This window comes from Vicugna pacos, chromosome 11, assembly GCF_048564905.1.
Source record: "Vicugna pacos chromosome 11, VicPac4, whole genome shotgun sequence".
NCBI lineage: Eukaryota > Metazoa > Chordata > Mammalia > Artiodactyla > Camelidae > Vicugna > Vicugna pacos.
The window spans coordinates 87408135-87432550 of record NC_132997.1 but is presented as its reverse complement, the minus strand read 5'-3'; the positions used below and the strand labels follow the sequence as shown (position 1 = coordinate 87432550).

At 46.2% G+C, this 24416-nt stretch overlaps 1 protein-coding gene across 4 annotated transcripts in view; it reads right to left on the bottom strand.

Annotated features, from left to right (window-relative positions):
• VWA2 (von Willebrand factor A domain containing 2) overlaps positions 1-24416 on the bottom strand; it is a 47187-nt gene that overhangs the window by 20374 nt on the left and 2397 nt on the right. For 2 of the 4 annotated variants that reach the window (XM_072971939.1, XM_072971938.1), the window contains exons 2-5: positions 17378-17439; positions 12359-12433; positions 10913-11046; positions 5185-5294 (exon numbers count right to left, since the gene is read on the bottom strand). In XM_072971939.1, the coding sequence (XP_072828040.1) occupies positions 5185-5294; positions 10913-11046; positions 12359-12433; positions 17378-17429 (371 nt within the window). In that variant the 5' untranslated portion in view covers positions 17430-17439. The remainder of the gene's footprint in view (positions 1-5184; positions 5295-10912; positions 11047-12358; positions 12434-17377; positions 17440-24416) is intronic. The other 2 variants (XM_072971941.1, XM_072971940.1) reach the window with 1 other exon arrangement.

The following is a 24416-nucleotide window of genomic DNA, read 5'->3' as shown; positions in this document are numbered from 1 at the left end:
TTCTCCCCCAAAGCCAGGAGCTCCCTGTGCCCTCCCCCTGGCAATGCTCCCCTCGAGCCTCTGGCTGTGGCCCTGCATCCTTAGTTTCTCAGCCAGACTGCTTTCTCTCCTCAAAACACAGCCCACCCCCTCTGCCATCTGATCATCACTTCTTTTCCTGTACCCTCAAAGCTTCAGGACTGGGGTGGGGGGGAGAAGCACTTCTCTGAAATTCTGTTCTCATTTTGCAAATAAGTCCTGGGCCCTGCTCTTCATAGCCCACCAGCCTGTGGTTGGAGATTAATTAAATTTCAAGGACACAAGAGCCCAGGCCACAGCTCCACTGGCCTGCAGGGCGTCCATGCTCCACATGGCTCAGCACACAAATGCATGTGCCGTCCACCCTCTCCACCTAACCTGCTGGCTTCTGACTCAGCCGACCAAGCTCAGCGGAGATTCCTGACAGCTTCTGAACCCTGGGAAATGAGAAGAAACGCTGCTACCTCCACTCATCCCGTGGAATATTTCTAGGTGAGTCTGTTCTGACCTCAGCATCTGGCTCCAGACTAGGAGGTCTGGGGCCAGAGTCTAAGATTTTTCTCATTTCTCTCCAATAGGACTGAACTAGGTAGAAAGAGGTTCACAGATGGATGGCTGTTTACGATAGCAGTGCATGGACTGATTAAGGAAAGGGGCACAGATATGAGGCCCGTGATACACTGGGCAGCTGAGCTTGGCAAAGTTATCTAACCTGAGACTCTGTTTCCTTCCCTGTTAAAGTTGGGAAAATAACAGTATTATTTGAGGATTAAATTTGTGCCCAGTGCGCGCTCCATCAGTGGTAGTTATAATGAACCAACTAGCAGCTTATTCTAAGTTCATCTTTTGAATTAGTCTCAAGTTCTAGTTATAAAAATCCCTCAAGAGACTTAATAATGTGGATTCTTAGATTCCATCCTTCCAGAGTCCCAGTTGGTAGATGTGTGACCAGACTTGAGAATCTACAGTTTAAACCCACCTCCTCTTCCCCTACCCTCAGTGATTCTGATGCAGGCAGTGCAGGCAACAGACTTTGAAAAATAATTCCTAAGAAAGCTCACTGCGGGTTCAGGGATGCTGATGACAGGAGTTTTTGTTGGTAGTGGTTTTGGCAATGGACAGAAATCCTGGAATCAACCTAAATGCGTCCTTTTAGGGGATGATTTAATATATGGTGATAGCTCAATTCATTTGGATTATTACATAACCATTAAAAAGGATCAACATGCAACATAATGCAGCTTTTATGAAAAATACATACTAAATAATATTAAGTTAAAGACAGCAAAGTGCTTTGTAATTTTAACTATTCTAAAAGCTATTTTTAAATGTTACTATGGTTTTAAAGAGGCCAGAGATGGCTATAAAAGGCTCTGTGCTAATGTAAAGCAGTAACCTATTTCTGTACAGCTATCTAAATACAGTACAATTCTGATAAAGCTACAGGCAGGGTCCAAAACCTTCAATCCCAGAAAGCTCAAGAGTTGTGCTGTTGTGAAGTTAATGAGATGATGGAACCAGCTTGCACAGCCCCCTGGCCAAGGTTCTAGGCATTTGGGAGTCAATGGCTGACCATGTTTGATCTGATTTTATGTTATCGTGGGGTGCAAGACTGGAAGGGTTGGTTGTAATATTCTTTACATTTATTACAATGTAGCAATATCGTGATTGTCACGGTGGTTTCTTAGCCATTTTAAAACACGCTTTTGGGGGACTGCCTTGGTCTGGAAAGGCAAGTGTTCTGGGTTTTGGACAGAGCTGTGCTAATCAGTCCAGAATTTAAAATTACACTGAAGGCAAAGGGCAAAGAGTCCTGGGGAGGTCAACACTCCCATTTGGCCAACATTCCTCTGTTCTGGATAATAAGGATGTCTTAACGCTCAGTGTCCTCAGTGACCCTGCAACCGTGGCCAGAAAACCAGTTACTGCCTCCTTGCTTTGTCTGCTGTCTCTTACAATCACCCTGGGATACACAAGTGGTCGCCATTCACATCCCCAAGGAAGAGCTGACCTTGTTCAGACACATAAAGAGGCGTCTTTCTACATCCCCAGTGTCCTCATCCGGCACGATCTCAATGCATCTCTGCATTTCATAGGTCATGAATACTACTCTCCAGCCCTTAGCTGTGACTTTCAACCCAGCTGAGAAGGGGCTCAACTAATTACTTCGGGGGTGAGGGTGGGGAGAGTGGGACAGGACAGTCCCACGGGGTCTAATGGATGAGCACTGTGACCCTGTGGTTTTGGCCAAGTCACCTGCTCCTTCTCAACCTCGGTATCCCCCTCCATGAAATAAGGGGTTGGAAGAGATACTAGGTGATTTCCAAAGTGCCTGTTAGTACCAATTCACTGCTACTGGCTTAGTTTTTCACATGAGAGGAGGGTTGAGTTATCTGAGTCAAAATCTTCCAGTTTTTGACTTTCAGTCTTAAATTTAAGCCAGTAGGTTACTTTCTCTCCTGCAAATGTTTGTGTGCATATAATGGTTTTTTCTTTAACAATAAATCAATGATATAATTCATATACCATAAAATTCAACATTTTAAAGTATACAATTCAGTGGGTTTTAGTATAATTTGGTTGTACAACCATCACCACTAAGTCCAAAATATTTTCATCACCCCAAAAAGAAGCCGTTAGCAGTCACTCCCCATATCCTCCGGCAATGACTAATCTACTTTGTCTCCACAGATTTGCCTATTCCAGTCTATTTCGTAGAAACAAAAATCATACGGTATGTGGGCTTTTGTCTGGTTTCTTTCACTTAGCATGTTTTCAAGGTCTATCCATGTTGTAACATGAATCATATCATTATTCCTTTTCATGGCTGAATAATAGCCCACTGCATGGATATATCATATTTTATTTAAATCCCTATTTCAAAAGATTGAATATATTTGACATATACCATTGTGTAAATCTGAGGTGTACAATGTGTTACTTTTACATCTTTATCTACCATAATATTGCCATTAGCAATTGCCTTTAGCAATCGCCATTGTAGCAATATTTATCACATTACATTTTTTTTGTTATTGCTTCCATGAATTCTTCATATATTTTGGATATTAGCCCCTTACTTAATATATGGTTTACAAAAATTTTCAGTTCTGCAGGCTGCCTTTTCATTTTGTTGTTTCTTTCGCTGTGCATGACTTTTGAGTGTGATGCAGTCTTATCTGTGTATTTTTGCTTTGATGGATAAATTACATTTTGTTGACCCATTCATCCACTGGGCTTTTAGTTTCCATTTTTTGGCTATTATAAATAACGCTACTGTGAACATGAGTGTACAAGGTTTTGTGGGGGTATATGTCTTCAATCCTCTTGGCGTGAAGCTGCTAGGACATGTGATAACTCTAACATGTTGAGGAACTGCCCAACTGTTTCCCAAAGTGGCTGCACCATTTTACAATCCTACCAACAGTATACGAGGGCTCAAATTTCTCCACATCCCTGCCAACACTCATTACTGTCTGTCTCTCATTTTAGCCTTCTTAGTGTGTGTGAAATGGTATCTCATTATGGTTTTGATCTGCCTTTCCTTAATGGCTAATGATGTTGAGCATCTTCTCATGTGCTTATTGGCCACTTATACATGTTGTCTGAGTAAAAGTCTATTCACCAGATTTCTTATTAGATGATGAAAAAGTTCTAAAATTAGATTATGGTAACAGTTGCATAACCCTGAAAATGTACTCAAAACCATTGAATTGTACAGTTTAAATGTGGGAATTTTACGGTATTTAAATTATATCTCAATAAAGCTGCTTTAAAAAAATGAGTGTATATGACACTCTGAGGGCAGGGAGGCAGTGGGGAGAGACCTTTCAAAAGTGCAGATTCTTGGTATCACTGCCCAGGGTGATCCAGCAGCCGTCGGAGGCAGCCCAGGCACCTGCACTTTGACATACTCCCTAGGCAATTCCGACCCAGACCATCACTGAGGACCTCACTTTGACAAGTACTGCTCTGTGTGTCTGGGCCCCAGAAATGGCAGCGAGGCCACCTCTGTTCTCTACAGGAAACATTCCTGGAGGCCCCAAGGTTAGAAGGCTCCAAGGGGACACAGGAAGGTCAGTGTACACTAACACCATTTAAAAAAAAATTAATGTCCTTTTCCCTTTGAACTTTCTTGTATTTGACTTGCCTCTTATTCTGTTTACGGTACTCAAGGGCAGAGGAAAGGGCTGGGATAAACAGCCTAAGATTAAAGTCATTGCGGGGGGGGGGGGTCTCTGGAACGTGGGGGCCCGCAAAGTTCCTGCTGTGTCCAGTGTGGGGATTCAGGCTTATTGAGAGCACTGGGGGCTTACAGAGGCCTGAGTCTGATAAAAGACCTCAGAGCTTAAGGGCATTTGCAAGTAGAAGTGACAGCTGTAAATGGCTGGGACCATGGACTTGAGTGGGACTTCAGCAGACACTAGGGGAAGGGAAAGCAGAGATCAAAGAGGATCTGGAGATCAGAGCGGCAAGTGGCAAGTAAAGGCATTCTTCTGTGAGCGCTTGTGAAGAACACTGTGTATGTGCGGGTGTGTATATACATATATAGGGACGTGTATAACTCATTCATATCCATACAGCTGTAAATGTAATACATATATAAAATATTTATTCACAAAATACATGTATACACATATATATATGTGCATGTACACACATCAGCTGACTTGTGATGTGAGTAAAATTTTGACCCACCATGTACATATATTTATAGGATGTGTATGTGCACGAGCAAATAAACAGCTATTTATCATTCTGAAAGCACTCTCAGTAACAGAGGAGCACTGACTCTTTTTAGATCACAAAAATGAGGCTTGGAGAAGTGTGGTGAACCACCCTGGCTGCGCGGTCACCGGGGACAGTGCTGGGAGAAGGACCCAGTGTTCTCCCTTCCACCCACTCATGCTCTTAACCTGTCTCCACCCTCACTAGCCCTTTCTCCCAGGTAACTGACACAATAACAGCAATTTAAAAAAAACCTGCATTTAAGTTCCCACCTGGGACATTGTCATGTAAATGATAAGGGGCAGCCTTGAGAAGGGAATTCACGTTACCCACAGCCCTCTCTCCTTCTCTGAGGTCAAGAGCCGGGCCAACCCTTCAAGGGCGATTCTGAGAGAAGCTAGCTTCATCCTAACCATGGCAGCATCTGGTCACACTTACTTGAAAACCATCCCCTTGATTTTGGCCTTCACTTCCTGTTGGGTTGAAAATGCATCCAAGGGGAATTCCAGACGAGGAGCAGAACTGAACTGGACAGCTCCCACCCTGACCTGCGAGGGGAGACAGAGGGCCCAGGGGCCAAGAGCAGGGTCAAGTCACAAACATCCCTAAGAGGAAAGAAGGGACGAGAAAGGTTAAGGCCCCTGCTTCCTGCCCACTCCCAAACACCAGTGCTGGAGCCTTCTCTCATGTCCCGAAAAGAAGGTTCCAGAGACTCAGTGGAGAATCTGGAAGGGGACTGTCACATCTGCCTGTATTCTGCACTGACTACCACCAACTCCACCACCATCCTGACAGCTCTCTGGGCTGAGCTGTGAGTGCTTTAGGGGTCTCTGCTCACACTTACTGCCTGCCTCCCCGGTGTAGGCACTGTTTTAAGCCATCTCAACAATTATCTCATTTAATCCACAGAGCACTCTTCATACCCACATTACTGCTGGAGAAAGTAAAACAGAGGCTACAGACCCGGCCCAGGGCTAGTAAGGAAGGGACTTGGTGGCTGGGATCCTCACTAAGGCTCAGTGATGCTGCTTCCCTTCTCAGCAGGCCTTCAGCAAACCACCCGCTCCCACCCTCCCCGGGATGCCACAGACACTAACCACAGCCACCATCACTGGTGGCTCATCACCTGCCGCAGCCACCACACACCCACCCTTCGTTGAGGGGATCAGCCCTTCCAGGCCTGCTCCTGCCAAGCTAGGGAAGGACCCGATCTCCAGACCGGAGTCAGACTGGGGGACAAGCAGCACCCTCATCTGAGACAAGCAACACTGGAGCTGGAGTTCCTCGGCAGTGGAGAGAATAAGAGCCACCAGTGGTCCCAGGTCTTGCATCTTAATGCATGAGACCACGTGAGAAAACCCAGTGCCTTGCAAAACTGGAGAAGGGAGATGGAGTCAGGTCACTCTCTGGACCCTTAAGATTGGCATGTGTCAAGCAGAGAAGGGTTGAAACATTAAAGTTTCCTCTCGAGGACCTAACCCCTGCACCTCGTCACTGGCTCTCAGAACTCCTGGAGAAACTACACTCTTAGTTACTATTCTCATAACCAACCCCAGTTCTGGCCAAGATTGCAAAAGGGCCAAGGGATTCATATTTAAACAATGATGCAGACTTTTGCTACGTGAATTCCTTCTCTGCTGATCCCTTAACGGGCCTGGTGGTTGATCAACACACACCACCTCACCAGGCTGGCTGCATCTGCTCCCAGTGAGCACAGCCCATCAGACTTTCCTCCCGCGGGAGATTCCTAGGAGGGGCCTCTGGGCATCTTAAGGAAGAAAATGAAGTTTTAGGTGGGCACGTCGGGGAGAGGGACACTGAAAAGCAGAATAGTAGAGAACCTCAAGAAAGAGTTTCTGAGAAGCGACCTCTGTAAAATCTCCCTCAAATTTAGCATGTTGCTAAAGGGTGATCTCAGATCAGTGGGGAAAAGACGGTCTAGTCAGTAAGTGATACTGGGACACCTGGAGAGCCCTCTGCAAAAGAATTAAGGGTAAACTGCAAACGGATTCCAGATTTAAACATGGAAAATGTGACCATAAAAGTTCTGGAAGAAAACTTGAAAGAATTCCTTTGTAACTTCAAAGTAGAAAAGACCCTACTAGGACTTGCAATCCAGAAGTCAGAAATGAAAATCGATAAATCTAACGAAAAAAACTTCCACAGGGCAAAACATACCATAAGGCAACCAAAACAGGAAGATAACATGAAAAGTTGCCGACTCATGTCGGAGATAAAAGGTTAGTTTCCCCAATATATAAAGAGTATCTAAGAATTGATATGTAAAAGGTCAACAGTCCAACAGAAAAATGGGCAAAGGATATGAACAGAGATCACAGGAAAGGAAATGCAAACGGTTCCTTAGTAAGAAGAGATGCTTGACTGTGTCACCCTGAGATGTAGCAAAAAGCCAGATACGTTTACAGGGGGAAATAGCATCCTCGAACACTGCTGGTTAAGAACATAAATGTCACAGCATCCATAGAGAGCAATTTGTCAAGGTTTACTGAAAATAACAAATGTGTGGGGCTACTGGGAACTTATCATACAGCTGTACTTCCACAGGTGTGAAATGACGTATTTACAAGCTCACAATGTATCTGTAATAACGGATGTCTATCAACAGGGAGTTGGAGAACTAAACCTTCACAAATCCTTACGACGGGAGCATTAATCAGCAATGAAAAATGATATATGGCTCTATTAATACCTATACTACCTACCTATCTAGACATGGAAAGACTCCCAAGACAATGTGAAGAGAAAAAGGTAATGTGTAAACAGTATGTACTGCGTGGTACCCTTTGTGTAAAAAGGGCAAAAATAAGAGCATATATTCACATTGCTTGTATTTGCATGAAGTGATTCTGCAAGGATGCTCACAAGACAGCAGGCGGGGGACTGGGCAAATATAAAACGTGTGGGTGAAAGGGATGCTTTTCATTGAATGTCTTTTTTTTTAATCATGTGAATGAATCACTTAGTTTAAAAACTCCCTTGAGACCAACAGCTGGGTGTGTTTAATTGAGTTAAACAGGAAGGAGCCAACTTCAAAACAGAAGATGGAAACAGCCTGAGTCAGTAGTTAAGGCATTTAATTTAATTGGTGGTTTGGGAGCAAAATAGTTACCTTTTATCTTCAGTTTATTGTATGCTCAGAAGCCAGCCCGCCCAGACTTCTCAGCACACTGTAATCAGTCCGCTCCGCTCATTATATTAGAAGCCACGAAGTGAACTTCTCAGCTTCAGTGTTAAGAGGAAGACTTCAAACACCTTACATCCACCTCAGTAACAAAGCCCCCATAAAAAGCCTGCATTTACAGCTACTTGAAAATTTCCGCCTGGAACGTAAAATAAGGTGCACATCAAATCTCCTTTGTGGGGAGATAACAAGACGGTGACACCAAAATGCAGCAGCAAAAACATAAAACCTGAAGCCGCAGATCAGACTGAACCGTCTGAAGTCACCCTAATGCAAAGAGCCTTCGCCACCAGTCCCAGCAAGTCTGAGCAGCTTGGAGGTGGAGGCGTTCACTTGCTCACGAAACAGACACCCAATTCCTCTGCTCCACAAGTCTTGCTTTAAGAAAGTTTTCTTGGGACAAACCCAAATACAAAACTCCCTGAAACCCCAGATTCCATCTTCTCAATAAAACAGAGCCACTAGGCACTCTCCTACTCATGAAAATGATAATCAAGTTCCCTCGAATGGGAATGTCCAGGCCTCTCACTGCTCTGTTTCCCTGTTGTGGCCACTGTCCCGTTTGCCAATATCTAACCTAAAAATGCCACATTCTAGATATGGTTCAGCAACATCGAGACTAAATTCCCTAAGCTCTGGGGCCTTGTGGGTTGGGATAGCTGCTCCCAACAGCACCACCCATGAAGTTTTTTTTGTTATAGTTTTCTTATCCTCTCTTCGAGGATGCTGAATTCCATCAGCACCTCCCACTTCCACATACACAGATACACACACACCCACCATGTCGCCAGCTGTCCACTTGCTATGTGATTGGGACAGCAGAATGTGAAGTGCTGGGCTGAGAGTCAAGAGGCCCAGTTCTTTCATGCTTAGTTCTTTTCGAAGATTGCTGTGTGACCTAAGGCAGTCACTTAGCCTCTCTGAATCCATTTATTCATCTATAAAACATTCTCTAATATTCCATACAGCTCTTCTCTTCCAACTTGCTATCCACTGGGGTCTCCAGGCCACTCATTTCAGGACATATTGCATCCCTGCTAAGGTCAACAGTGTTTGATCTTTATGGCTCCTCCTCTATGAAAAACTAGTGAAATATCATAAAGAATCACTTCCTTTTAAAAGCAGGGCAGTATGTGGAGGAGGGTAGAGATTCAGCAAGCCTCGGCCCTGACCCTCTCGGGGTCTGTGATGGGTTGACTTCATGGCTGGAACTTCCGCGTTCATGGAATGACGTCAGCTATAACTGAGCTAGACAGCCTGAGGGCAATGGGCTCCCTCCCCAGACGACATGCCATTCTGGAGAAAATCTGGCCCTCATTAACAGCCACTTTGTCCTAAATCCTAAAGGGTTTTCTAGGATTAACCCAGGAATGTCATTTTGGAACACCATTTCCTTCCTCAGTCTGTATGTGACTAGTCCCTAATTCAAGTAATTATGGCTTTCCAGACCAAAATGCCCTTCCTAAATTTTTATCTGATTTTTGAGTCAGTTCACACGGTTCAAAATCCATAAAGTATAATGAAGTTTACACCCATGAGTCTCCCCCTGGACTCATGCCCCAACTACTCAGTTCCCATCTTCTCCGTCAACTGGAAATCAGTGCTCTTATCCTCTCACAAATCCCTCCAGGGTTTCTTGATGCATATACAAACGAATACAAATACAGACTTTTTTCATCTCTGTTTTTCATAAAAAATAATATATTATAAATACCATTTGCACCTTTCTTTTTACACTCAATTTATTTTGGTGTCTCTCGATATCAGAGAATTTCCTCATTCGCTTTCTGCAGCTGCCCTGTGTTTCATTATACGAATGCACCATAATGGATGTACCTGTCCCCTGTGAGCGGGCATTTGGGTTGCCTGAAATCTTTACAAACAACACTGCAATGAAAAATTTTGCACATGCATTATTTTGCACCTGTGGGAGTATCTGCAGAATACATTATGGGGTCAGAGTCCAAGCCTTTGTCATTTTGATGGACATTATTAGATTCTCTTATAGAGAGGCTGCCCATGCCCACCAGCAGTGCATGAGAACACCAGTCTCCTACAGGCTTGCCAAAGGAGCACGGCACCAAATTTTGGATTTGCTGCTAATCCAGTTAAGTGGAAAATGGTATCGCAGCTGGAGATTTGCTATTACATTGAGTGAGGCTGGGGATCTCTTCCTATGTCAAAGGGCCGTCTGTGTTTCATTTTCTGAGAACTGTGTTCATTGACCGTTTTTCTAATGAGCTGTTCCAAAATACCTCTTTCAGCAACAAGAGCTGCAGCTAGCACACTCTGCTGGTATCTGCTGACTTGCTATCTAGAACCATGAAGAACAAGAAATGCAGATACTGGTTGGATTCATCAGGCAGGAGCTGTTCCTTTCAAGTAAACAGAGGGGAGGAGCTGTGATTCATAGTAAGACTCTAATCTTCAGAGGTAGTTACAGTCTTTGTCTGCCAGCATGCTTTCCCTTTCCCACTATTCTGCAAACACCACCTCCCTTTCTAGCGGGACATCCAGTGTTCATCCACACCCCAAGAATGTGGGTGAAATGACTCAAGTCTGGCTGGACAATCTCTTCCCTCTGACTTCTGTGATAGGTCAAGGGATTGTCATGTGACCCATGCCTGCCCAATCAGAGCCCTCCTCAGGGACTTCTACCAGTTTCACACAGAAAGAAGTCCATTCTCTTTTTCCTGGTGTGACGAGCTCGAAGGACAATGCAGGGCAACTTTGCTATGAAAGGAAAACCCGCCTGGGAAGGATGCCAACCAAGGAAAGCAAAATGCAGAGGAAAAGGAAAAAGAGAGGGACTGAGTCTTCGGATCCCATTACATCTGGAACCAGGATTTACCCCCTTGTTCTTCCTGGTTCCACAGGCCAGTAAATGCCCTCTTTTGCTTAAGATGGAATTTCTGTCACTTGCAACCAAAGATGTTCTAATACAAAGACAAGACTTGAACTCACCTTCCTGAGGTTGATGTCCAGAGCCTCACAGACCGTGATGGCAAAGCGCTTGGACCTTTCAAAGCTCCCTTTCCCGACGCTGTGAGAGCCGTCTATCAGAAACAGGATGTCCACCGCAGCCGAGCACCACATCACTAGGGGAGAGTGGGATAGAAAATGTGTGACAACCAGCTTCCCTGCTCTGATCCCAAGAGGACCTTACTACCAAATATGAGTGAAGGGGAAACAACCTTGTGGTGGTCCCAGCTCCTCTTAGCACAATGGTGGAAATAACACTGGGCAAAGTCCGGGCCAGAGGCAGCCCTCCCCTGCAGCAGAGAACATGCATCTACCACGGGCAGAACGCGCACAAACAGGCCCTTCCATGAAAATCTGTGTAATAAGGAAAGAGTCTAATTCAATAACACTAACTGAGTTGCATGAGAGGAGTGGCTACTGGGCCAGTGAGGAACACCCAACAGCCTTGGTTCCTGCCCTCAGGGGTCACAACCTAGTCTGGGACACAGCCAGGCACCCTGGTACGTAAGGTCGCATTACCCAAGAGGCTAAGTAATGGTAACCAGCACTGACTGCACCTTTCCTGTAAACCAGGTGCTACCTTAAACACTTTATACTTATTAATTTATTTAATTCTCATAACCACCTTGAGATTGATTACTATTTTTTAAATTTTTTCAACAGTTATATTGAGATACCATTCACAGATAAGTCACCCATTTACAATTCAACGGTTTTTAGTACATTCACAGATACAGCCTACCACCATCACAACCAGCTTTAGAACACTTTCCATCTCCTCGAAAAGAAACCCTGTACCCTTTAGCAATTAGCAACCCAGCCCCCCACCGCCACCCTTAGGCAGATTTACAGTGTGTCTTTCTGTTGGAGAGATGAGGAGAGCAGGGTACTGGGCAATTCGGTACCTTCCCTAAGGCCAAAGTACCAGGAAGTGGGGAAGCCAGGAATCGAAGCCAGGCCATCTGGCTCGAGTCCACACTCATCCGCTCGCCACAAAGATGCAAGAGAGGAAGTCAGAGAAGCACCAATGAGAAGGCGCCACCAGGAGCAGCGAGCTGGGGGGATGTAAGCAGAGAGGGAGGGAGGGACGTGCAGGGCGGGTCTGGCTTGGGCACTTTGAGGGGATGCCAAACAGGGCGGGCAGAAGAAGGAACATGGTGGCAGACAAGGCTGGCTGGGTAGATGGTGGTCACCTGACACAAGACCTTGAAGCAAGGACCAAGAAATTCAGCAACAAGGATTTACCTAGGGTTCTTACCCAGGAGAGGAACTTGGCCAGGCCCCTGTTTGGGGACAATGACTCTGACCACAGCATGAAAAAAAGACAGGAGTGGGGCAGAAACTGTCTGGAGTAACCTGGCTTCTCTTGGGTCTGTCACACGGAGGCCGAAGATGGCATATGAAGGGTGGAGTAAAACGTGGGCTTACTTTTGCTGGCGGCTGAAATCTTCCCAATGGTCTCCTGGCTTACGTGGACTTCCTGCAGAGGGAGGGATGGGGGCGCTAGGAGAGAAGACAGCAGAAGCAGTCACAACAAGGCAGAGAGGAGGGGAGTCGCCATCGCCACGCTGTGTGACCAGAACCAACGGGGAATAAGAGAGAAAACAGGAAGGTCGAGGAGTTTAATGACATTGTATCTTAAAAATTACCAGATGGACAACACAAACACCCCCCACCTTCCCAGACTTCTATCAAGGATCTTTACATTTAAGTTTTTTCTTTCTTTTTTTTTTTTTAGGGGGTGGGGTATTGGAGATTAGACCGGGCCCTCATGCATGCTAAGCACATGCTCTACCACTGAGCTATACACCCACCCCCAAGTATCTCTGCATTTAAATTTGAGTTTTTTGAAGAGAAAAATTAAAAATACATACGGAGGGAATATAGACAGCCAGTGATTCTGATGAGTTTGGGGGTTTGTTTTTTACAATTCAGTGACACTTTTCCTTGCTTTAAAATATTTTCTTCTTTTGTCTTTTTCTGCTTTTGAAGCAAGCTCTCAATTACAAAACATCAAACTACTCTTGAAAATGCCAGCCACCGGCACAGGATGGAGAAGCCCACAAGCAAGGACAGAGAGCGGCAGGTGGCAAGAGGTGGGAAGTGATTCAAGCAGTGGTTACAAACGTTCACAGGAAGCTAAAGCTCTCCGGCTGGTTGGGCCCTAACGTTAGCACAGGTTAGACTGGCCACTACCTCGGCGAGCGGCTTCAGTGTGTTCGGGTTCAGAGTCTACACGCCAATACAACTTCTTCCAGTTACGAGCTCTTGGCTTGCACTGATCACAGGATGGCCAGAGGACACCAGACCAGTTTGTCAGTTTTTCAAAATGCTGTCACAGACCCAGGAGATGTACTGGGAGACTTCAGGAGCTCCACACTTCAGTGACAGCGTGTGACTGGGATTTCCTGGCTGGATACGTAGTTCGGCCAAAATCCAAATGCCATTAGTGAGCTTCAGGGATTGGTACGGCACGTCCTGCCCTTCCACGTTCCTCTCGGCAATAGTATAAACATTGTTGTTTTGCAACTTGCTGGAAACAGCGTCAGCATTTAAACGACATTCCTTTATCTGAAACTTTGTCCCTGGTGAGGCGTAAGAACTTGGGTGCCCCTCTGGGGTACAGTTTCTTGCCATACAAATTAACCTTGGATGTGAACAGACAATTTATAGAAGAAAGAGAATTCGCAGAAACGCACAAGGGTAATTTTTCAAACAGGTGACAAAACACTTTGATTCAAACAGTGGGATACTCTGTTAAATATGAAATTTAGATGATCAAGCTATAAATTTAAATGCAACTGGGGAAAGATTAAATTAGGAGAAACTTTTCCAGCAGTGGCACTGTATTGGTACATACACCCTTTTGGAAAACAACATGGCCAAATGAAGTAAGAGTCATAAAAAGGCTTATATCCTTAGACCTTGCAGTATCACACCCGGGAATTGATCCAAAGGAAAAACAACTTTAGAGACGGGAAAAGGCACATTGAGACACTCCCTTCGGTGTTATCTGTCTGAGGAATGCTGGTGATAACAAGTATCTGAAGAGACAGGACTATGAGTAAACACTGATATATTCCTTCAAAGCAATGAGTATGAACAAGGGCTGAAAAGTTTTGGGGTACGAAGTGCGTGAATACATTTTTTGTTCTTCTATACAGAACCCAGTAAAACTGTAATAATGGCCTGTGAGCAGTCAATAACTGTTTACAAAATAAACTTTCAGAACAGGTAATGCGTCCGGATTGCTGAACAGTGAGCCAACCGTGATGGAAGTCCTGAAGACAATGAGGGTGCCACTTGGAAGGATTATCTGAAAAGCCAACTGTGCGTGGTCGATGTCAGAAGTAAACGTGCAGATGCTCTAAAAATGTCAATGTCCAGGGGAGGGTACAGCTCAAGTCGTAGAATGCGTGCTTAGCATGCATGAGGTCTCAAGCTCAATCCTCAGTACCTCCTCTAAAAATCAATACACCTAATTACCTCCACCGCAAAATAAAAAAAAAATAATTCAGTAATAAAAATCTCAATGTCCTATGGGTAAGCGCAGAGGACACACAGTGAGGGTGGGCAGAGCCCAGGAGCAGGACAGCCCAGGAAGGGGGGCAGATGAAGGAATGTGAAATGGGGGGCTGCTGGGAGGTAAACGTGGGGGTGCAGGAGGCGGTGAGGGAGGGAGGTATCATACCACACAGGGAAGTTGGGTTCAATAGGACTTGCACCTGCCAGGACAGTGGGAGTGGTCCCAGCTCCACCCTGGTTTCTCTCCATTCATTAGTCTTCTTAATAGCAAACTAAACCAGTTCCTAGTTCTCCTCGGACCAAATTTTTGAGTTTGCCCACCTGACATGTCCTCCCCTCAATCTCTACTCACAGGGAAGATGGTTCAAGGCTAAAATGCTGAACCAGCAATTAGCTCCCCAGTCAAAAGCTATCAGACAAAAAATAAATCAGACCTTCTTTCATGAGGTCTGCGAGAACCTGCTACTGCCGTTTTGCCACCAGAGGCAAAAACAAGACGTAAACTACAATACGATAGTAGACTGAATTATAGGGAAAAAAAAGAAAACCAAAAACCTCCACTTCCATAAAACATGGCTGATGTTAGGACAGAGGCTGTGGCAACACCTCACCCCCAAAAAACCCAAACAAAAGAACACAAAAGTCACTCAATAACTCAGCAAATTGGTCTCCCAGAAAACTAGCTTTCTACATCACTGCATTCAGACATCACCAACATCTTGCCAACCTGGGGGGCCCCCACTGCAGCCCATCCCATAATGCGGTGCTGCTCCCATGAGCCCTGCTCCCCCAGAGGCTCCCCGAGGGCAGGAACACTTCCCCCTTCTACCTTCCTCCACAGAGCCCAGCCCAGCTCTCTGCACAGTTTGGCCAAATGAATTAAGAGCTATAAAAATGCTCACACCCTTTGACCCTGTATTCAAAGCAGGTAGGCACTAAGCTTTCCTGAACGTGCCTACAAAACACTGGCAAACAGCCCAGGAGCTGAGGAATCCCTAACGTCCTGTAGGGAGACACTGTTCCTTTAAAAATGTCTTACCAGCAAGTTCTCCAGCTGGAAACTGGCCAGCCACTGCCCTGGACGGGAGGGTGGGCTCTGTGACTGCAGATCACTCACTCCAGATGTGGCTCGGCTAATGTAACTCTGTACCACGTGCTTGGCTGTTATGGCAAGTGAGTGGGTACCTGGGGGACATCTTCACTTCTTCCCTGTGTAACCACCTCCGGATTCTGCAGAAGCTCCCCCTGAACAGGGAGCTGATGAATGTGTGGCTGCTGCTTCCTCTTCAAACCAAGTCAGCCCACCCCTCTGAGGACCACCTACCTGGGCTCCAGAACCTGAATCTGCTGGGGGGGACAGGCGGTGCTAAGGAGCTAGCAGGGTTGAGAATCACTAATCTAGTCAAACCCTCGCACTCTACAGGTAAGAGCACAGGCTTAGAGAGAGAACGCCTGTCCATTCCTGTCCGGGAAGGGTGGGCAGCCTGGGAGGGAGGAGACTCAGGTTTCCATCCCAGCTCACCTACTGATAGCTGTGTGATGCCAGGCAAGTCACACAGCCTCTCTGGGCCTCCCCTGCCCCATCTGTACAACCTAGGGGTGGCCAGATCAAGTGCTCTGTAAACTGAACAGACTACAGAGAGTGAAGTTCACAATGAGCTGAAACAGAACTGGGCCTGTGTCTGGGCCTCCAGGGACCACATTCAGGCCCTGTCCCCAAACAAGTCTCATTCCTCCCCAATCCCTTGGTCATGAAGCTGCTGTGTTACACTGTCCACCCACGGGACTTCAAGAGAGGGGAGAGGTGGGCTGAGCAACCACACCCTTCTTCCAGCCTCTCTCATCTCCGAGGCCCCGGAGAACAGGCAGGTGGTGACAGCAGCCAACCCCGCAGGGCGCGCACACCTGCTCGCGGAAACAAACCAGGCAGGAACCGCAGCCGAGCCTCAGGGACCACAGGACGATCCTGAGCCAGCCTCGGACAGCCGGCCACCCAGCCCGCTCATTCTTACTTGTCAGACAACAATCCACAGAACACACCCATTCCTTTCTACCATCTCTTATTTCAGAGAGGCTAGAACCCAGGAGGGCCAAAACGGCAAGTAAAAAGAACACTGATTTGCCCCATTATTCCTTCATGAATCTACTTCTTGAGCACCGAATGTGTGCCAAGCCCCAGCTGGGTGCCAAGGTTACACAGCATGCAGTGAATAAAGAGCAGGCAGGGTCTGTTCATCATGGAGCTTATGTCCATCTGGTGGAGAAGATGGACACTAATTTTTTTTAATTTGCACAGAAATAAATTCATATCTATGTTAAATGCTACACAGCAGAGGGACACAGGGCTACAGGAGGTTTCAGTAAAGGGATCTGTCCTGATCTGGGGGTCCAGGAGGAAGGGTGCTAGGGGATGAGCAGGAGTTCACCAGAGCAGCAGTGTTCGGGTGAGGCAGTGATCCAGGCAGAGGGGCTAACTGAGAACCCCTAGGGTGGCAGGGAGCAAGGGTGCTGAGCAGGCCTGGAGGGAATGTGGGCTGCAGCACAAAGGATGGAGGGAGGGGGCTCCAGAGGGGACACCAGGTGGCAGAGGGTCAGATCAGGCAGGGCTTCTTAAGAGTCATGGGACATTACTTTAAAATTTCAGGTAGGTGATGGGAGTGGAGAGGGGTCCAGACATGATGAGATTTGCATTTTGAAGTGGCTGGTATGTGAAGAACAGGATGGAGGGGGACCAGGTGAACCCAGGGAGACCGTTTGGGGGCTACTGCAGTGGTCCAAGCACCAGATGATGCGGCTTCAACAGGGCAGGTGGCCATGGAGTGGAGAAACACTGATGCACTCAAGAGACCCTTAGAAGTTAAAATCAACACAATGTGAGACAAACCAAATCAATACTTCACCCCTCCCACAAAGAAAACTTACCTCCAGCAAACAGGAAAAGGCAGAGGACTTCCAGCAACAGGAAAGAGGGCATCTTGACATAACTATAGGGTCAGGACAAGGGGAAAAAAAAAAGCAGCAGTAATCAGCTCTGTGAGCTCCCCAAGTCACAGCCCCAAACAAGATGGCAATGGCTCAGCCTTTCCTGGGGCACAAATGTGACCCTGGAGGCTGGTCCTCGCCATGATAACCACAGCAGCCTGGAGAAGCCTCAAGTTCCCCCAAAGCCATGGAAGATTCTGCTCCAGTGTTTTTTTGTTTTTGTTTTTTTAACTTTTTTTTTTGTTTGTTTTCACTGCAAAGCTTTTTGTTGTCGTTATTTATTTATTCTTTATCGCAGTATAGTCAGTTTACAGTACTGTGTTAATTCCAGTGTATGGCATAATGATTCATATATATATATATTCCTTTTCATATTCTTTTTCATTATAGGCTATTACAAGGTACTGAATATAGTTCCCCAGTACTATACAGTAGGCCCTTGTTGTTTATCTGTTTTATATATAGTAATTAGTATCTGCAAATCCTGAACTCCCAATTTATCCCTCCACCCACTGCCTTCCCCTCTGGTAACCACAAATTTGTTTTCTATGTCTGTGAGTCTGTTTCTGTTTTATAAATAAGCTCATTTGTATCATTAAAAAAAAAGATTCCACATATAAGTAATATCATATGGTATTTTTCTCTTTTTTGGCTTACTTCACTTAGTAGGACAACCCCAGGTCCATCCATTTTGCTGCAAATGGTATTATTTTATTCCTTTTTATGGCTGAGTAATATTCCATTACACAAATATTCCACAACCTCTTTATCCAGTCATATGTCAATGGACATTAAGGCTGTCTCCATGTCTTGGCTATTGTATATAGTCCTGCTATGAACACTGGGATGCATGTATCTTTTCAAAGCAGAGTTCCCTCTGGATATATACCCAGGAGTGGGATTGCTGGATTCCATGGTGAGTCTATTTTCAGTCTTTTGAGAAATCTCCATACTGTTTTCCATAACAGCTGCAACAAACTACAATCCCACCAACAGTGTAGGAGGGCTCCCTTTTCTCCAGCCTCTCCAGCATTTATCATTTGTGGACTTTTAATGATGGCCATTCTGCCTGGTGTGAGGTGATACCTCATAGTTTTGATTTGCATTTCTCTGATACTTAGCAATATTGAGCATTTCTTCATATGCCTATTAACCATTTGTATGTCTTCACTGGAGAAATGTTTGTTTAGGTCTTTTGTCCATTTTTTGACTGGGTTGTTAATCCAATGACTTTGATTTTAAAGAACAGCCTAACATCTTCCCCAGACACCCACTCTCAAAACCCCAGCTCCTTCACAGGCTCTGGCAAGGTGCACTGTGTCCAGACTTAAGAGACCTGAGTCCCAGCTCATCATGGGTCTTGACCAGCCAGGTGACCCTGAGGAAAGACCTTCCTTCTCAGTGGCTCCACTTCTTCACAAGGAGTTAGATTCTGACTGGCTGAAGATTTCAAAGTCTTCATTTTCTGAAACCCAACAAGGTCACCCAGCCTGCACTTTCCAAATTACTGAGAAACAGTCACGTGGCTAAGGAAGAAACAAAAGTATTCTTGTAAAACTTTTTATTGCTTAATAATGCTTGTAGTATGGGTAAAATTCAGTTCCATAGGGTCTGATTACTTTTCGATTTTTGAGACAGATATTAAGGATGGCAAACAAGAGCTTTTCATAAGAAATTACAGACCATAACTTTGATTCCATGAGGGCACATGTCTGAAGTTTACTTCTAATTTTAGCTGCAAGCCCAGAAACACATTATCATTCCAATCACAAAGATATGACGCACAATTCAGACAGACTTGTATTTTGGTGAATGTACATGCAGTATAGAAACTGACAGGGATCAGAGAGGCGAAATTTAGACTTTTTCCCCCCAGAATAACTTGGCAGGAAAAAAATCTAAAAATGTCTTCATAGGTTCTAGAAATTCTGTCTTTCGTCTTTTGGGATCCAATACATTCAAGATCTCATCCTACAGTTTTTCTGCATTAAACCTGTCTTTTAAGAAATGACTTAGAAGAACAAGGAAACACACATTTCTTTCTGCTAAACAGATAACACTGATGCTCAATCAGGAGATAGTTCTGAAGAGGAAATCCTGAGCAGAGATACGGAGAGGGAAATACTACAGGATTCCAGGGGATGTACCAATGAGCTTATTTACATCCCTCTAGAGATGAGGGATGAGAGAGGAGGTCAGTCTCTGCAGGTGGTATATAAGCATGCAGCACGCAGTGGGGAAACTCACTCCAACCTGATGCGCTGAGAAAGTCCCTTTAACATCGTAGATAAAGGCCACCCTCCTGCACCTAAGAATAGGGATAGCAAGGCAGAAGCCCCGAGTTTTCATTTACCGATCTTGGTCCTTCAGACCCATCTGACTCCCCACCCCCGCCAACCTCCACTGGGGAGGCCAGTTCTCCAAAACAGCCACCAGGAGTCTCCTAGTCCTCTTCAGCCACTCACCTAAGTGCCTTTAACTTAACCTTCACTCAGATGAACTGTCTTATGTGTCTGATGCAATTCCACTACCTTTGCCTGGACAATGAAAACACACCTCCCAGCTGCGGAAACCAAATAGAACGCGACTCTGAATTCACAGAATTTGCTGACAGGGCTGAGAGCAATGGCTACCTTGAAAATCAAAGTCAAAACAGGAAATACAGATTCTTCTGATTTGCAGAAAAGTTAAAAATGACCCAGCTTGTGTTCATCAAGGTGCTATGGCCAGACCTCACTCGGAAATGCAGGAAACAGGAACAACCAGTGGTGTGAGTGTGCTTTCGTGGACAATGCTCATCCCCTGGGTCTGTGCTCCGAGCCTCAGGAGGCACGCTATGGTGTGAAAGTCAGGAGGAGACTCAGGGAATGAGCCGTGTACACCTCAGAGATGATGGGAAGGGGTCATTGAGGCTCACAAGGGGAGGAGTCCTGGGTGATAACAAGGCTGAAATCTCCAGCTCCTGATCCAGCACACTTTCCTCTAACCATGCTACTCGTGGAGCCGAGGTCAGCTCAGGGCCCTCGAGCCACCCCCTGAACTCTGTCTACACTGAGCTGGCACACGGTGACTCCCCGACAGGTAGGAGCCACCCCTGCCCCATGGTGGCAGACAGCCTGCACCCTGGATCCAGGGACCCCCTCCTTCTCATCTCATGCCATGTGATCCTGAGAGGGGTCGTGGCTCCTCCCCCTGCAAAATGAGGAGGTTGGACCAGTTGCTGCCAAGGCGTTTTCTGGTTTTAAAAGAACCCCCCTTGCTCTCCCCTCCATCATGGACCCACGATGGGCAGACCTTACCCTACTGTTTATTCAGCTCGTTGGTTTTCAAAACATTTCTGAAGCAAACTAAATCCAATGTCCCAACCAGCTGAGAGTCTCTGGGCTTCAAATAACTCAGTGGATTCACATCCTCACCAAATCTAAGTGAAAACTGAAGACTCGATCTTGCAAGAGTTTCCTAGACATAATCAAAGGGAGAAAGAGGGATAGAGAGGACACTGGCTGGTGGAGGGGCTTCCACTGAGCCTTTCAAGACAGCAAGACAGACTTTCCTCTTCCCCAAGGACATGTTTTCTTTCCTTACTCCACACAAGACCTGCGGGACAAGTTCCCACCTGCCGCCTGGGAGCCAGGGAGGGGCGAGGCCTGGGGACGAGGGCCAGGGCAGGGCAAAGGCAGAGCGCTCCTCAGTGCTGTCTAGCCCTGCATTTCAGGACGAATTGCTGGGATCACAGCTTCTAACCTTGGGCACAGGCAGGACTCTGAGGCTCAGGCCTGTTAATTTTTCACAAAGCCAGGACAAGGTAAAAGGGAGGGTGCCTGCCGCAGAGCAAGACGCTCAGTGAATGCAGGCCCCTCTCTCTGCCAGGTGACAAACCTAAGCAGACCCATTTTGCTCTGTCACATGTCTCTGCTCGCCCAGATGAATGTTTTTCCAGAGCCTCCTAAGTTTCTGCTCATTAAAATGAAGTTTATGTTGGCAATGTGCAAATCCATGTAAGAAATCAGATGCCCCTTCGTAAGTGCCTGGGTCGTCCGGTGCTGACTAGGAACCTCAGCAGCTCCCTGTCCCCTCCAACACAATCCCCGCTGTCACACAGCCCACACTGAAACTGTCTGCTGAGTCACCTGTCCTGCCTGCCAGGTGGCAAATGCCCCAGGGACCAGAGACTGCATCTCAGTCTCTGCTGGAGCCCCAGCAAGCTGCTCGGACCTGGCACAGAGCAAGTGAGCATCATCTCAGCTCCAACAGCGGGGCTGGAGGGAAGATACAACGTCCTGATGAATCTTTGTGCTTGCCGCACTCATCAAGTTCTTTTTTACACCAAAATAAATGAAACAAATGTGATTTTGACGCTGGTGAAGGGTTAGTAGCACTCTTTGCTATCTATCCCTACCCAGTCAGCTCAAATATTCAGTGTGCTTCCCCCTCTTCGCATGGCAAAACTTTCTGCAAGACCGATTCAACATTCTAAATACAACTCTACATCTGAAAACTCTCTAAAAGGATGAATTTCACAGTAAAAACCGAGAGCTGCTATCACCTAGCAAGCACTTACTCACTAAAGTGCCCAGTACTGGGCTCTGTACTTACGGGGCTTCTCTCTCCTAATCCACACAGCCTGCCTGTGAGAGTGTACTGCCCCCATTTTACAGACGAGAAAACTGAGACACGGAGAAGTGATGAGTTTTTGCCCCAGGTTAGACAGCTAAGAAGTAGATCAGACTCCCTTCTGGCCTCCCAGTGATGTGTTCAATCGTCACTTTCTTGATTCCGAGGAGTCAGGATCGAGGAACAAAGGTATAATTAAAAATCTGCCACCCTGAATCCCGCCCCTCGGCCGTCTTCCACCTGCTAATACCTGTCAGCAACTCCCACGCTCCAGCACCTAATGAGAAGATTTCCAGAACCCTCTGCATTCTTGTGCAAGGCAGTCGGGAGTGGTCCGCAACCCAGAGACAGAAACAGATCCTTCACCCCCAGGTACACCTTGTCAAGCCTCTTCCATTACCAAACGCCTAGCTCATCACATTTGTTCCTTTCTGTTCCATTACTCAAACTAATCCCACACATTATTCCTGGCCTCTCTGGTTCTTACACATGGCCCGAGATGCTCCCCATCCCCCACCCCCTTATTTGACTGTTATCTTCAAATCCTGGTTCCACGAAGCACCTGGGGTAGCAGATGAGTGAAGTCTGCTGCAGGGCACGGCAAAAAAGTCACACTCTGCGCTGCCCAGGGATTACATTTCCCATGAGACAGGAAGAAAGGCAGGCCAAATGAGACTACTTTTGAAAAACAAGGGCCAAAGGAGTGACAGCTGAAGGCAGTTTAGCAGGACAATGCCCACCTCCTCCTCTATAACTGGAAACAAAATGAGAGCAGGCTGAAAAAGGAAACCACTGCCACCTCCTTACAAAATGCAATTCCAGCCCCGAATATTAGATTAGTCCTTGGCAGCCTCCTCTCAATCCATGGGATAGAAATCTGAACCCTTTACAAGAACAGTCAACACCTGAACAGGAAGACCTTAAAATCAGAGGTGAAAGTCCCCAGCCAGGAAGCCCTTGGTCTTTTGCTGTAACAAGTATCTTCCTTGTCTGTTTGGCAAAATACTCGGCTCTCACCCAGACAGCCAAGGGAAGTGGACATGTTTCTAGTTTGATAAGGCAAGAAGAGCATTTTAAAAGTTGCTCTGGGCAATTATGCTCCCTTTAAGAGAATCACAAATTTTCAGAACCCAAGAGTCTGGTAACCAGAAATCAGCACCAAGGGACCAACAATTTGCCCTTTGACTCCCTGGATGGTTGGGGAGAAAGCTGGGCAGATGGACATAAATCACAGGCTCCCCACACTCACTGTACTGGCTAAGAGGCATTTTTAGCCAGAAAAGATTTTGATGTTTGTTTTGCTGGTATTTGAAAACCCTTTATTGAAGCTGTACAGGACCCAAGTTCACTGCTAGGGGACTCTGGAAAGCACACACACAGGACTGGAAGTCCAGAGAAAAGAGTTCCAGACTAGCTCTGCTTCTAACCAGGTGACTCTGAAAGCAACAACTTCCCCCACCCCCACCTCACTTCAGTCATCTGTCAAATGGGGTGACTCTTGTTTTACAAACAGTGTTGTAAAGATCCAGTGAAACAAAGCTCCCCTGAAAATAAAAGACTTTCTAAAAGTATAATAATTTCTAAATGTAAAAGATTATCATTGCATTAAATAACTTAACTATATTTATACCCTATAGAGCAGACATGATCATTTCCACTTTTATACATGTGGAAAGAGTCTTGGAGAAGCTGGGGCCCACGGTCGAAGAGCTGGCAGATCACAAGTTTAGAGTCAGGGCCAGGTCTTCTCGCAGGCAGCCCGGAGGAGACAAGAAGCGTGCAGCAGACAGCTGGAGTGCAGAGCATCAGTCTGACATCCGGAGACCTGAGCATGAACCTCTCAGGTAAACTCCTTCACTTAAGTCAATTTCCTCCTTTCAAAAATGGCGGTGACATTACCCGTCCCAATGACCTGGAAAAGTTGTTGCCAGTATCACATGAGACTTACTGAGCCAAAGTCCCCTGGGCAAGGGCAAAGTGGCCTCAGTGGAGATCAGGGAAATCCAGTTAAGAGAAGGGATGCAGGATCAGGAAAGGAAGGAAGGGGAGGAGGACTGTAACCATACTCAGGGAAGCCCAGCAGGTAGCTGTGTAGGTGGAAGAGTAGGCGGACTGGAGCTGTTTGGAAGATGAAGGGGTGAACCAAAGGAAGGGACTTCACGTGTGCTCAGTTGTCCCAGCTTGCAGGCCTGGGGAGACGCTGAAGCAGGATGTCGCACAGGGTAGCCCGTCCCTTGTACAGAGTCCCCAAGAGACCTGACAGCCTTGAAGATGTTGGGAAGGGTGTGTCTTACTTTTTTAAAAAAATCCTTGTGGGATAAAATTTACAATCAGCCATTCTGTGACAGTGTTCCCAACTAAAAGT